Here is a 15,507-nt window from a genome sequence, read left to right as displayed (position 1 = left end):
CACCACTTAATTCCTCCCACCAGGTGGGCCTGGGGCCAGAAAGCAACAGCAGCTGTAGCTGCCCCACCTCCACTGCCCTGGGGGCGGTGGCCGAACCGTGAACTCCTTCCACTCCAGCAGCTTTTCCCACTAACCTTCTCTGCTGTCTGTGGTGTTTGTGGGTTGAGAAGTCTGGTAACTGCCGCAGCTCACTGATTCAGGGCGCTAGGGCCCGCTCCACCCGGCTCCTGGTCATATTGGTCTGAGCAGCTTATGCTGGGCTCTGCTCTGCTCCCAGCTCCCAGCTCCATGTGGGATAGACCTCACTCAGAGACCATCCAGGCTGTACTGGGCTGGAGCCCTGCTTCCCTCTGCTGTTTTGTGGGTTCTGCAGTTCTAGAATTGGTTCAGAGCCATTTTTTATAGGTTTTTCGGTGGGGAGCTCACTGTTTTCCAGCCACCATCTTGGCTCTGCCCCCCAGGAAGGTAAATTTTGATGGCTGAAAGCTACCCAGTTAACTTGGGAATTTATTGACTAGGTTTCTTTTTTCCTTCCTTCCTTCCTTCCTTCCTTCCTTCCTTCCTTCCTTCCTTCCTTCCTTCCTTTCTTCCTTTCTTTCTTCTTTTCTTCCTTCCTTCCTTTCTTCCTTCCTTCCTTCCTTCCTTCTATGTTCTGAATGTAGCTGGAGAAATTTATGAAGCGGTGCTGACTAGATTCATTCAAATTTACATTCTCTTGTCATTTTTAAAAAGAATATGTTTTGTTTCTTTTGCAGTATTGCAACAAGGTGATTGGAACATACTTTGAGAAATGTGGAAAAATTACTTCTTTGTCCAATGAATACAAACAAATCTGCATTGAAGACTACTGCAAGAATGGGAGCAAGAATTATACTTGTGACAGTTTCTCTGAATTGTCCCGCCTCTGTGCTTCAGATGGTCCTGGTGCCTATGAATCATGGAGAAATGATTCTGATATAGTTTGTGGTATGCCATTAAATGATAGAGCTTAGAACAACCTTCTTAAGGTTTCAGTGTGCAACACTTTCATTTTACAAACAAGTGCAGAGAAATGAAATGACTTGCTGAAAAATCACCACAATTCATTAGTCACTTGGCTAGGAAGTGGGATATCAACCTATCGAAGAGTCAGTATAGGGACTTCAAAGTATAAATTAACTATAAATTATGAATTTACATGTATTTTAAATTATTGAAAAACAAAAATTATATACCTCAAATATAGTGATTTCAAATTGTTTTTATCTATTTTTTATATCATATACATTTCCCTTGCATTCATCTCCCCTCCCAGAAAAACATCCCTAAAAATAAAGAATAAAAAAGGGGCAAAAAATAGTTAACCAAAATTAAACAGAATGTAAAAAAAAATCTTCCGCATTAATAGCTTTCTACTTCAAAGAAGGTTGGGAGGTGATTTCTCATAGCTCTTTCTAGAGCCATTATAATTTTATAGAATTCACTTTTTCAAGATGCCTTATCAAATTCTACCTTTAATGATCAGGTCATACACCTATTTTAACTTTATTGTGGTGTATTTTATAAAAAGTTTGTCTAAACCAAATTTTTGCCAGACTGCTTTTAGTTTTATTAATAATTCTTATTTAATTGTCACTTCTTACCCAAGTAATCTCTATTTGGGGGGGTTTATTGATCGCTAGGATGTTGAATTAAATTTCCTCATTCCTAGTTCATATTCCTAAAATATTAAAGATTAGGATGCATTCAGGAAACATATTCCTTTGCCTTATATTAAAACAGCTTTAGAGTTTTCCACACAAAAATATAAGAATTGCCAACATGTGTAAAAACAAGAAAAGTTATTTATGCCATTCTGTCATATTATGATTTTCATACAGGATCGTTGGCAGATTTTAAATTTCAACTTACACGTAAATAGTTTACTATTACTTAACTAAGCTTTAAAAGCTGGAATTTTGTGGTATTTGTTCAAATCAAATAAAACTAGATACATTATGTTCATTTTATCAAAATGAAATATTCATGTTGGGAATATGAGAAGATGATATACAGCTCTGGGAATCCTGAAGACTGAGTTCTTGGAACTTAGGCTTCACATGCTTTTTCTCTATATCAGAACAGGTGGTAACCAGGTCTCTAAAGAGCTTCTAACAGATCTTAATACATGGTTTTCAGGAAAAATTAGTTGATATAGGAAACTTCCATATTTGGAAGTATTATATATTTTACCTCAGCAGCTTTATATCAAACAAACTGGTCTCCTGACCTCCTCTTCTCTAGCACCTCTTCTCCACCCCCCCACACATATGCATACATACATGCATGCACACACAAATGATATCACTAATTACCATTCTGTTCTATTTCTCATGTGTTTTTATTTTTCTCTCAGAAAAACATGTATGTCCAGAGACACAGATCTACAAAGAATGTAGTCCTTCAAACCCACCAACATGTTCAAATGTGGCTCCCTTCCAAAACAGTGAATGTGTGAGTGGCTGCATCTGCCCCGAAGGTAACATATTCTGAGATAATTTTCAGGCTAAAGCAAATAAAATTCCAAATGCAGTGTATTCTTTACTGATGACAGCAGAATATTTTGGGATGTTACAGATTCACTTTGCATTACCCTAAGGAAATTTCCAAAATGGGTTCTATGAAGGATTTTTCTAAGTTGATATTTAGTCTTTCTTCATTGTCCCTAAATTCTCAGTCCCTCTACAATGAACTTCTAGTTCTTATTGGGCTCTTTGAGGCCATGAGCTTGACTCAACAAATATTTTCATTTACTTCGCAATTAATCACAGCACTATTTTATATTAATTGAATACTTAAAGGTTTACAAATTGCTTTCCTCACAAGAAATCTGTGAGGTTGTCAATGAAAGTATTAAGTATCCTGTTTTACAAATGAGGAACTAATTAAATGACATGCCAGATCTGGGATTTAGCCCAAATCCATTGCTTCTTCCTGTGCACATCATGTAGAAAGCTTTACCTTGTCACAAAAAATTAGTTATGAGAATAGAAATTCAAAGATGAATGCAATTCAGATTTTCATGAATTGTTCTTTGAACTATTGACTGAAATTTGAATTTGAGCCCTGATATATGTTAAAAAATAAATTTCAGAAATATGTTGTGAGTGGTCTAAATTTGAAGGAACTAATGATTGAATGAATTTACTTAATTTTGTTTGAAAACTCACTGACATTAAAATCTTTTACATATTCTAATACTTAAAGAATAACTTTGTGAAGTACATTTTAGGTTTTCTGCTTGATGATATTGGAGAAAAACTCGCTTGTGTATTAAAAGCTGATTGTCCCTGTGAATCCAATGGGAAGATATATAAGCCAGGAGAAGTTAGAGATGGGCCCTGTTTTTCTAAGTGGTAAGTATTTTTGATACAAAGTGTTGGTAAAAGAAAACAATGTGGTTTGAAATTATTGTAAATATATCTTTAAAGAAACCTTTAAACTTCTTTCTTCTTTTGAGGAACTTAACATTTTATAACAGGATTTTGAAAGACAGGATTTCTTTGAAATACATGTATGCATCAGTAGATGCAGAATACTGCATTAAAGTAACGGAATTTTTAAAAATACATAGAACACCACAAAGATGTTAGATAACCTACACAAGTAATTTTTTCATTATATTGAACTGAAATTTGATTCTCTGTAACTTTTACTTTTTGGTTTTTGTTCACTGCTGTAGTGCCAGGCATAAAAATATAGTCTATTTTATGCCTGAGAGCCTTTCAAAATTTGTAGATGATTATGTCTCCCCAAACTGACTGCACTTTTTTCTTTTAACATGAAAGAATAAAGATAACAGAGGTATTGTTGAAAAACACTGACTTCAGAAATATGGGCTAGAATATGTTATTGGAATTTGGCCCAAAATAATTTATGTAAATTTTGTGTGTAGCTATATAACTGAAGGGAAAGAAGATACTTAATTCAACATAAAATAATGGGAAAAGTCCTGGATCTGGAGTCGAGACAAATGATTTTCCCTCTCTAGGCCTCAGTTATAATTAGAAATTATAAAATGACAACTGGACTCCAGGTATGAAGCCAATGATCCCAAATCTGAGTGATTTTAATACCAAAATGGGTTCATTTGATTTAGAAATATAGAAAACCTTAAAGATCACCGAGTCTAGCTCACATTGTTCAGATGAAAAAGCTGAGACAGGATTTGAATGAAAGGCTTCTTTACTCTTCTTTACTCACAGTCCAGCAAAACAATGCTGATTCTTCTTCTTTTTTTATTATTATATAATCAGTTGGATTTTCCTCTGATTTTTTTCAACAATTTGCTTCCCTGGATCAAAGAATGGAGAAGAGTTGCACTTCTCTTCGTCCCAGATTCTTATTTGAAGCCCATATATGTTCAGCTCCTGCAACACAGTCATCTGGCTCTTATGTTAAAATTATAGCAAATCAATCTCATTTCCTGTTCACATGAAAAATATGTGCAAGGAAAACCTTACAGTAAAACAGTGGGTGATTTAGAACATTTGATTTGCACTGTTCCTAGCCTCTTCCCTACCTTGCTACTAGTTATATCCTCTTTCTTCCAACTCTCTGACTGACCTTATGCCACTTACTGGGACAGGAACATTTGTTCTCCAAGGAAAACAATGGAGATTTTTTTGCGAAACTTTTATTTACAATGTATTAACTTCATTTCTGATTTAAGTGCATGAAATCTGTAAAGCTCTGATTCTGACCAAACCATCGAAACCTTGGATGTGTATTGATTTTGTGATTTACTAGAGCAGGAGGCATCATGCAGTAGGGTATTGTTAGGGTTGGGCCTCAGTTAGGAAGACCTGGATTCAAGTCCTAATTCTGCTACATGCTTGAGTATATGATCCTGGATAAGTCACTTAACCTCTTAGTACCCCAAGCAACGTTCTAATATTATAAAGTTTCAGAGAAGGTACCAATCTGAATTAGTAGAGGAGGTTTCTTTATCAATATAAGAAGCTCCATATATTGATGAAATCACAGGTAGTGTAAAAAAAAAAGAAGAGCAGAATTCTCTGTTTGAATCAGTGCTGTACCAGTGTAACAAGTTATAAATCATACATAAACAAAAATATTTGAGCTGAGATAAGAGGTAGGTGGCAGGTAGAAGGGATGAACCTTATTTCTTTCTCTTTGTATACATACTACATACATATTCTTCAGTGGATCTATGATGTCACAATGCAGTTATTCTTTTTTTTGCAATGGTACAGATTCTTATCTTTCTCATTCTAAAACCTTCTCATTCTGTGCCATTCTTGTCCAAGTCCACATATTTTTTCCACAAAATATTCACCTTAGTTTTGCTAGGTTTCCTCTAAGTCATTCAGGGCTGTGCATATATTTTCTCTCACTCTTGTTACATGACTGACTGAAATCCTTTTCTTATCATATATCTACTCAATGGTATCTGATAGCTAGCAATGTCTTCCCTGTAAATTATAACTGGCAAAATGTATCCACTATACACCTCTTCATGTATATGTGTGTATATATAAATATACATATGTGTGTATGTGTATGCATATATGTGTATATGTGTGTGTGTGTGTGTAAAATTTTAATGTAGTGGCCTTAAGTGTAATAAACTAAAGTTGTTAACCTTTTAAAAAATTTGTGTTTTACAGTATGTGTAAAGAAGCAAAGTGGTTCTGCACAGAAGCATTATGTCCTGGAAGATGTAAAGTAGAAGGAAGTTCATTTACAACCTTTGATGGTGTTTCATATGAACATCCTGGAAACTGTCACTTTTTAGCTGTCCATGTATGTGGCAACTTAGAATATTTTGGGAGAATGGATATTCTTTCCTTCATGATGATTTCAAGTAATTCCTGAAAGAAGTCAAGACGTAACCTTAATTTTGAATTACAAATATGATTCACCTAAGGTTATTGGTTGGTTCTATTATATGTTGTAGTAGAGAGCTAGACCTGAATTCAGTGAGCCTGACACATATGGACTCTGTGACCCTAGACAAGTCACTTAATATCTCAGTGCTGTGGGCACCTCTCTAAAATTATAAATTGTTGACTTTTATTACTTTTATTCACCTGGAAATTCTTTATACCAATGAAATCATAAACATACTTAATTCTATGAAAACATATGAGAGAAAACATCATTACAAGGAGACAGCTACTTCCACAAGGGGAAAATGTTATAAATGTGTGAGCAGCTAAATGGCATTATAGTGCCTTTTGTGGGTTTTGTTGTGAGGTGATTGGCTGGAGCAGTATCATCCAAGCCAATGAATGTATGAATGTAGGTTGGAAAAAAACAACGCCACCTTGAAGTTAACACATTCCCATTTATGTTTGTTTTCTATTTTGTTAACATTAAGAGCTAAATAATTAGCTGAATATAGGGTCTACTCAAACTACATGGAAAATGTAGGCTGCCATAAATTGCCGAGAAGAAGCATAGTGCAGTAGGTAGAAAGCTGGAGTTGGAACCAGGAGGATATTCATTCAAGTCCTTTCCCTAATATATATTGCTTTTGTGATCCTGGACAAATCACTCAACTGATCAGTGCTCTAGGTAACTTTCTAAGAATGTAAATTGCAAAGAGGATGCTGACCTGCAATGCAATTCCTCATCTACAAGTTCCCAATACAAATGAAATCATAGGTCCAATTTTTATCCCTTTCCAGAATTATTGAGATAATTGCTTCAATTTTTATCATCATCTCAATTTTCATTTTGCATAAGGGCCTTACCTAGCATTAAAGTGTCTAACTAGCAATCTTTGGAACATATTTGTGGATACCTTTAAAATAATCCTTTCATTTTGAAATAAAGGTATCCACCTTTTCTTTGGCATAACAGAAATGATTTAGTAGTTCCTTGGTCCAAAGTTTTCTTTCAAAAATTAAGGGTTGGAGCACCCTGGTCCTTTTTTGGGGGTATAAGAGTTCCTCCAGAGCACTGGGTAGATTTTCAGTGGAGGACACAGGGAGACAGTTTAGACCAGTGGATTTCTACATTTCCTGATTTCTTTAGGAAAGAATATCACAAACCATCAAGACTTTTCATTTGAACATGGACATATCACTTTCATGGTAGAATCAAATTTAGCACTAAAGTATAGCATAGTTATATCTTCTGAGTATTAAGCTCTTCTGTCTCTTGGTAGTAAAGTGGCATCTCTAATACCTACAACATTTTTTAAAAATCATGGTAAATTATATATATATATGCATACACAACACACGTATACATATATATATATATATATATATAATGTAACAGATAATTTTTTTAAATGACATCTATTTAAATAGGATGAAAATTGGTCTATTAGCATTGAACTTCGTCCATGTCTAAGTGGTCAAACCAGAACATGCTTGAATAGCGTCACCCTTCTTTTAAATTCTGTAAGTAGCCGGTTATCACAAATATATTGATAGTAAATCTAATTTGTTTTATTGTATTCCTCTGATCCAGAATGTGAAATGTTTATTTATTGAACAACTTAATCTTATATTATCTATTATTTAATGTTTATTAAGCAACTTAATAGTGTAGGCAACATTGTATTATAATAGTAGCTAAGCTTACTAGAGTCTCAGTTCCTTGAGGGCAAGGACCTTGCTTATTTCTTTTCTATATTCTCAAGTACTTAGTCAGTATCGTGCCTTAAATGTGGTAGGAAATCAAGTAACAAAGTTTTGTTGAATGGGAGCTCCCTGAGAGCAGAAACTTTCTTTGGCCTTTCTTTGTATCCCTAGCATTTAGCATATTGCTTGGCATATAGTGGGTGCTTAATAAATGCTTTTTGATGGACTGAAGGTTGTTGAAAGAAATATAAGCTGCTTAAGAGAGTACACATTGAAAGTACTTTAAAAATATTATTTATACATAATAATACCTTTTTGGGATTATACACTTTTTTGGTTCTAATCATACTTATTTATAACCAAAATTATAACCTAACCAAAATTCTGATCATCCTTATTTATTCAGTTTGTCCTAAGATCCTCTGAGAAACTATAGCATAAGATTCATCTTATGTATAGTTACTATAGAAAAAAACTTTCATTTTGGCAATGTACTTACAAGAAATAAATATGAATTCCTTTAAGATGTTCTATTATACAGCCTTTAAAAAACAAACTTTATTGATGCCTTTTTGTTAGCTACAATCATTTCCTGATATATTGCCCTATCCCAAAGAGCCTTCCCTTGTAATGGAAAAAAAACCATACAGTAAAACCAACCCCCAAAACTACCTTGGGTATTAGCTTAGATTGAAAAAAAATCCAAAGTGCCCTTTCTTCCAATTAGTTCAAATAAAAAAATTCTCATTATCGTATAAAAACATTTCAATTCAGATTTTTTGGAAATACATTCTAAAAGAAAACAATTTTATAAATTCAATTCAACCAAAATTTATTAAGCCTCTATTATGTGCAATACACTGTATTAGGTATTTGGTGGACAGACCAAAATTTTAAAGTAAGTAATAAGTAAGCAGTAGAATGTAAGCCATCAGAGAGCTTACATTCAACAGGAATGTGAATGTATTAATAATGTGACATGAACATTAGTCTCTTTCAGCTGACAAATATATATTTAATAATGATGGTAGCATCACAAACAACAAGATTAAAAGGCAAAGTTATTATTCTGGTAAGCTGAATATTATATGTAACAGATATATAAAAATTCAAAGTAAAATGATGCAATCACAACTCTTTTAATGATTGTCCTTTATCATTTGTTAACAGATGCAATTCAGATTTTTAAAGTATCTTCCTCATACCTACAAGTAGGGACATCTTTTGGATTAAAAATGCAGATACAAATTGATCCTGTGATGCAATTGTATATTTCTCTGCCACCCAACAAATTTACAAACACAGTGGGTAAGTCCTCACAAAAAATATTTCCCTTCTGAAGGAGTCATTGTAAGAATAATTTCTTTCTTTTCCATTTGTCATTTTATTCATGATGAGCACAAAGCTTCCTGGTTTCTCAAAAAGCAGAAAAAAGGAAGACTTGGTTTAGACTCAATCATCACTCAATTGTTACATCACTTTTTGAAAAGTTTGCATAGTTAATGTTTTAAAAATAAGATTTCTCTATCATAAAATTAGTGTTATTTTAATTATAATTTCACAAATGTAGTTTATTCAACATACATTTGTTAAGCACTTGCTCTGCATATGACACTGTGTTAGGTGCTGGAGATACAAAGCTAAAATGAAATGGTATCTTGCCTTCAAGGAGCTTTCATTCTACTGGGCAGATACGTGAACACAGATAGGTAAATGCAAAGTATGCACACACACAAACACACTGACACACACAAATACAAAATAATTTCAAGAGTTAGAGGACAGCAACAGGAAAGATTTTCTCTAAGAAACAGCTGCTGAGCTATAATTAGAAGAAAAAAAATTGTTCTGAGATGGGTGTGAGGAGCGCATACATTCTTGACATAGGAGATAGCCTTTGTTAAAGGCATAGAAATAAGAGATAGAATTTTTTAATAGAGAATAATTAATAGGCTGGTTTATGAGTGAAGGGAAACAATAGAAATAATACTAGAAAGGTAAGAAAAAACCAAACTGTGTAGAGCTTTAAACGCTAAGCTCAAAATTTTTTATTTTATCCTAAAAAAATCAGGAATTGTGGAAGATTTTAGAGTAGAGGAATTTTCATTCTTAACTGTATGTGCTATTGCAGAGCAATGACAACTTGACAAAAATACACTTAGTTGTCAAACATACATAAACTTACCCATGTATGATGATCTTTATGATTTTTAAATTTAGCTCTTTCGTCTGAAAAGAAGCCTACTTCATTATTTAAAGGCATAAAATGCTAGATCAAATGTTATTTATCATTGGAAATACTAAGTAACAGAAAAGAGATATTTTATGGACTACTATATTTTCTCCCCAATTTCTAGCACAATGCTGAGAGAGAGAGAGAGGGAGAGAGAGAGAGAGAGACAGAGAGAGAGACAGAGGGAGGGAGGGAGAGACTATTACAGTTGTAGTAGTAGTAGTAGTAGTAGTTGCAGCAGTAGCAGTAGCAGTAGTAGTAATAGTAGTCGGCAGAACTTAATGCATTTTCACTGAATTGAAGCATAAATACACTATTATTTTGACTGTTGTGACATTTCATTCATACCTTTAAAAGAATACTAGTAGCCTATTTTTACAGTAATCAATTCCTATAATATCTTATCTGGCCTGCATAGGATTGCAATAGATAGTAAATGCATGAACCAGAAAAGTTGAATTGAGAACACAGATTTTCTTTTTTAACTTATACCACCTATTCCATAGGACTCTGTGGATCCTACAATAAGAAAGCGGAGGATGATTTCTTGTCAAGTCAGAACATGTTAGAAAAGACATCTCAGATTTTTGCTGACTCATGGGAAATGATGTCCTGTCCGAAAGGAAGACCTTCTTCGTGTATAAGCATAGAAAATGGTAATATCTAAAGGATCAATATTTTAAGTTAACATCAAAGTTCATAGCTTGTTGTATCTATAACTCCAAAGCTACTAACTGTCCCCAGTTATAGGATCAATTCCTGATTTTATTCTCTGCTCTCTTTTCAAAATTTTCCCAGTTCTAAGGAAAAGATTAGTCAAGTTCCTGTTACATAAGTATAAGAAAGGAATAAAAAAGAAATTTCTTTGATCTTAGCATAGAAGTATTTTGAATTTATATCAGTAATCTTAGCCATTACCGTGTCTCTTCCTTTTCTTTCATTTCCTCCCAAACGTTCATACTTTCATGGAAGGAATTATAACTAACCTTGAATTCTACAATGATTAAACTGGGTTCCAGAGAAATTAAGTGACTTATCCAAACTCACAAAGAAAGTTAATATTCAAGTTAATATCAGAGGTAGGATTAGAATCCAGAACTATTAACTATATACAGTGCTGTTTGCACTCAACAAGGTTTGTCCTAAATTTTAAGAATAGTAAGAGTTCAAATCAACAAAATATGCTATCTCCAATGTTAGGTCCTCTTGAATTCAATATCATTGAGTTCAAATTCCAGATCTTGGCAGTGTGACTTTAAGGAGGCTATTTAACATCTCTGACGCCTGTTTTTTCGCCTATAAAATGAGGATGATGATCCTTATACAACCTTATAAGGTCTTCAAAGAAAAGCATTTTTCAATACTAAAATATAGTTTGTTAGTTATGATGATGATAGTGAAATCTATTTATATTTTTCATTCAAAGAGTACCTTCAATCTACTTCATTTTTGTTTCCATTTTCAAAAATTGGTCTGATTGTTTCAGCAAAAAAAGACAACAAATCTTATAGATTTTCATGTTTCTTTGGTAATGTTGAAAGCAGCTTGGTGCAGGATCTTGACTCAGAACCTGGGTTTTAATCCTGGCTCTAGCACTACTTGGGTGATCTGAGATGAGTCACTTCTACTTTCTAGGCCTCAATTTCCATATAAAATCTATGATAATATCTGTAGTATTAATTTCACACAGTTATTGTGAGGATCAAATGAGATAATCTGAATACTCTGTAAATCTTAAGGGACCAAATAAAAGCCTGCTATTATGGTAAAATGTTTTTAACCATAATGCTTTCAATAAACAAAGAAGTGTTGTTGATATTCATTATCAATTTCTATAAAATGCATTTGTGGAAGATAGTCATATAAACTCATTCTTTTTTTCCTCAGAAAAGTTTGCTGAAAATAATTGTTTGAATCTTACTGATCCAAGTGGGCCTTTTGCTACCTGTCATTCCATTGTAGACCCTAGATCCTATCATGAGGTGGGTGTAGTTTAAACATTTAACATCTCACTATTTATGACAAATTTTAATTTATAATAAATAGACTTACTATAAGGGGGTTAGCACAGGAGATTTTTAAAGACCAAAATCTAAGAAAGAAATAATGAAGCCTTGATTTGTCAAGACGTTTCAATTTAATTTGTATAAACATTCATTATCATGATTGCTTCCTTTGACTTAACCATCTCTGACCAAATAGTGGGATAGGAAGATAATCTCCAAATAAGGAAATACTTGCATATCCATTTATGTATTTCAAAAATTTATGAATGAATGAAAAGATCAAGATCAGTTACTGATTTATGCTTATTTTTTCAATAAACATTAATTAAGCTCCTACCAGTTACCAGGTACTGTGCTAGGGAAACAAAGACAACAATCGCTCCCTGCCCTCAAGGAGCTTGCATTTTATTGCAGGAAACAGTATTCACGCAGATAACAAATTATATATACATATATGTATACATACATACATACATATGTGTGTAAGTTATTAATTGCAAAGTATGCAAAGTAATTTCCTGAGTGAGTGGACTATTAACCGGGGTAGAATCTGGATAAGATATCTATACGAGGTGGACTGCAACTAGGATTTGAAGGAAAATAGCCATTTTATAAGTGAGAGGCAAGGAAGGAGTACACAAGAAACCCAGCCTGTGCAAGGGCTTAGCTATTTGAACTTATTAAATATCAGAACATATTTTATTTTAGGTGTTGGAAGGAAGAAAGGACTTGAGAGCTAGAAAAGACCTTAGAGATTGTTTTGTCTATCCCCTGCTTTTTATAGAATCAGGAAATTGAAGCTCAAAAAAATTAAATGACTAGTTCTTTTAATAAATTAAATGCAGAGCTGGAATTGAAATTCAGATTTCTGGACTTTTAGTCATTATGTTGCTACTTCTATTATGCAATGGTGCCTATCTTTTTCTTGCTTTAAAGAAATGTAAAACATTCACTTGCTCTTGTGAAAATACCCAAGATTGCTTATGTACAATGATAGGAAACTATGTAAAAGCATGCGCTGAGAATGGAGTATACATAAGTGGATGGAGAAAGGGCCAATGTGGTGAGCACACTTTACTTTTCACTGTTCCCATTTTATCATTACCATATCCATTTTCCCCCATAGATGTTTATAAATTTGTTCTTGGTACTTTTAGATGTTCGTTGAGAGCTTTCGCTACATGGAACCTCTTTCCTTTTTATTTTTATCTGGAGTTAATGTTTCCAAATGACAATCATAATTGAACAAATATTTCATGATTAAATGAATGTGACACTGAGCTGGCATTTTACCCTTAGATTCTGTACCTAATCAGAGGTGCTGGAGCTAGCTCCTACCAGTTTGCAAGAGCTGATTATTAAATTTTTGAAATCAGCGTATATACCGCAAATTCTACAAATCAGGGCTTGATTTTCTATTACGTTGATTGTCTAGTTTTAAGAACAGAGAAAGTGTTAATAATGCAGATTAAACAAAAGTGTATTTTGCATACACATATTTTTTGATAACTGATTGTTAAATATTTACCAGCACACCCCTGGACATATCTCATTTTGAGAAAATCAAATACAGAAACAACTTATGAAATGATTCAATTAGGTTTTGATTGCTCATTTTACATAGAGATTCTCTGCTTTATGAAAAATGAAGTACTATTTTATATTTGATTGCCAAAATGTGATTTTTCACACAAATTTTCAAGAGTGTATCTGCTGTACAGAACGAGGCACATGTATAAAAAGTTCTTGATTGTAAATGACTAATGATGTCTTGAGGTAAATAACTTTTTTATTTTTATAAAACTGCTACTTTTTGAAATTGTTTTTGTAAATAGAACAAACTTGTCAAAATGGCCTGGTCTTCAAGTACAACGTGAAAGCTTGCAATAGCTCTTGCCAATCATTATCAGAGAGTGATAAGAGCTGCGTTGTACAAGATATTCCAGTTGATGGATGTAGCTGCCCTGATGGACTGTATCTTAACAGTGAAGGATCTTGTGTCCTGAAAACCCACTGTGACTGCTACATAAATGATGAAATTGTGAAACCAGGCAAAAATACTTCCATTGATGGCAATGTATGGTATGTAAAACACAACATGATGGTTATCTTACTTGGCCAAAACTTCCATTAGAAAGAGTCTAATCTTTTGCTCAGAGAAGGGTTTCATTTATACTTAAAAGTTCATATAACTTGTCTAAAATTAACATTCACCTTTTACATATTAAAATATTACCTTCTTATTTGGGCTTATTCATGTCAACTTTTAACTTACTTAACGTAAGACAGTATGATGTGATAGAAAGAATTTCAGCTCTAGAGTAAAAGAACTTCGGTTGAATCTTCCCTTGCCACTTGGGTGACTTTGGGTAGTTTGCTTAGCTTCTCTATGACTCAGTTTCCTTATTTATAAAAGGAAAAGAAGTTCAACTAAATGATCCATATAATGTTCCTTTCCACTTCAAACCTGGTTGACCATTGGATTCCAATGGCTTCAAAGATTCCTATGAAAAAAAGAATGAGGAGTGTTGTTTTTTTTTTTTTAAAAACTCCTTTACATGGACAGTTTAAATGCAATGTTTTAACTGTGGTTTTAACACAGAACTGGGTTTGGTGCGACTTGGGGAAAACTATTTCATTACCAAGTTTTCCCTTCCACAAGATGAACATAGCCATAGAATCACAAACTTTTCCAGTGAGATCTTAGCAGATAGAAAGATATATTTTAAAAAAATTAAAGGCTGATGTCTTAATTTTGGAAGAACTTATTCTGTACCATTTAAAAAATAATAATACTAACACTGCCCCACTAAATAACTCAAAGTATTTGGTTGATTTCTACTTAATTACTTTTTATTTCCTTCAGTAATAGCAGATCATGCAGTGCTACTCATGCTGCTAAACTCTTTATCAAATTGGCCTTCTTTATGGTTTTGAGTAGGTCCAACCTTCAAACCTTTATATTTCTTTGACTTTTAGGTGCATCATAGCAACCTGGTGCTAATTTGATAAGTGCTATGGCCAAAGTCCAGTTCATCAATATTTTAGAGTTCCTAACAGGCCTTCGTAATATGAGTGTACAGGAAAACCACACTGTCAATGTCATTCCCTTAATTTATGGCCTCCCCTCCGCCTAATCCGTTATTTTGGTGACATGGGTAATTGGTTAGACATTTAAGAGATTAGTTTCATCATCATGATCATCATCATTATTAGTAATCATTATTATCACTATTATCGTTAATTTGGTCAAACAATAGCAGTTTATTAAAGGACCCCAAAATATTACATCGCATGAAGCCTTTTTATTGTATTTTTTATTCATCCCTAGTATCTGCCAAGATGGTACTCTTCTTTGCCAGGATCCAGTTGACAAAATCTCAGGTAGGTCAATCAATCAACATTTATTAAATGCCTACTGTATGTCAGGCACAGAGCTAAGTGCTGGGGATACAAAAAGAGGAAAAAGACGGTACCTGCCCTCAAGAAGCTTACAGTATAATGAGGGAGACAACCTGCAAACAAATATACACAAGACCAGCTATATGCCAGATAAGTGGGAAACAATTAACAGAGGGTAGGCACTGGGATTAAGAGGAGTTGGGGATAATTTCCTGTAGAAGGTGGAATTTCTGTTGAGATTTAAAGGAAGCCAGGGAGATTAGTGGTTGGGGTGGAGGAGGAAGAGAGT

At 33.7% G+C, this 15,507-nt stretch overlaps 1 protein-coding gene across 1 annotated transcript in view; it reads left to right on the top strand.

The window, feature by feature from the left end:
• MUC19 (mucin 19, oligomeric) overlaps positions 1–15,507 on the top strand; it is a 63,822-nt gene that overhangs the window by 13,457 nt on the left and 34,858 nt on the right. Inside the window, exons 7-18 of the mRNA XM_036760701.1 lie at positions 756–966; positions 2,375–2,497; positions 3,251–3,374; positions 5,649–5,784; positions 7,302–7,394; positions 8,568–8,649; positions 8,748–8,885; positions 10,317–10,466; positions 11,698–11,792; positions 12,753–12,879; positions 13,652–13,898; positions 15,148–15,200. Coding sequence (XP_036616596.1) covers positions 756–966; positions 2,375–2,497; positions 3,251–3,374; positions 5,649–5,784; positions 7,302–7,394; positions 8,568–8,649; positions 8,748–8,885; positions 10,317–10,466; positions 11,698–11,792; positions 12,753–12,879; positions 13,652–13,898; positions 15,148–15,200 — 1,579 coding nt within the window. The remainder of the gene's footprint in view (positions 1–755; positions 967–2,374; positions 2,498–3,250; positions 3,375–5,648; positions 5,785–7,301; positions 7,395–8,567; positions 8,650–8,747; positions 8,886–10,316; positions 10,467–11,697; positions 11,793–12,752; positions 12,880–13,651; positions 13,899–15,147; positions 15,201–15,507) is intronic.

The sequence above is a fragment of the Trichosurus vulpecula genome, chromosome 5 (assembly GCF_011100635.1).
Source record: "Trichosurus vulpecula isolate mTriVul1 chromosome 5, mTriVul1.pri, whole genome shotgun sequence".
NCBI classification, from domain to species: domain Eukaryota; kingdom Metazoa; phylum Chordata; class Mammalia; order Diprotodontia; family Phalangeridae; genus Trichosurus; species Trichosurus vulpecula.
The sequence above is the reverse complement of the archived record's forward strand: the minus strand, read 5'-3'. Positions and strand labels throughout refer to the sequence as shown.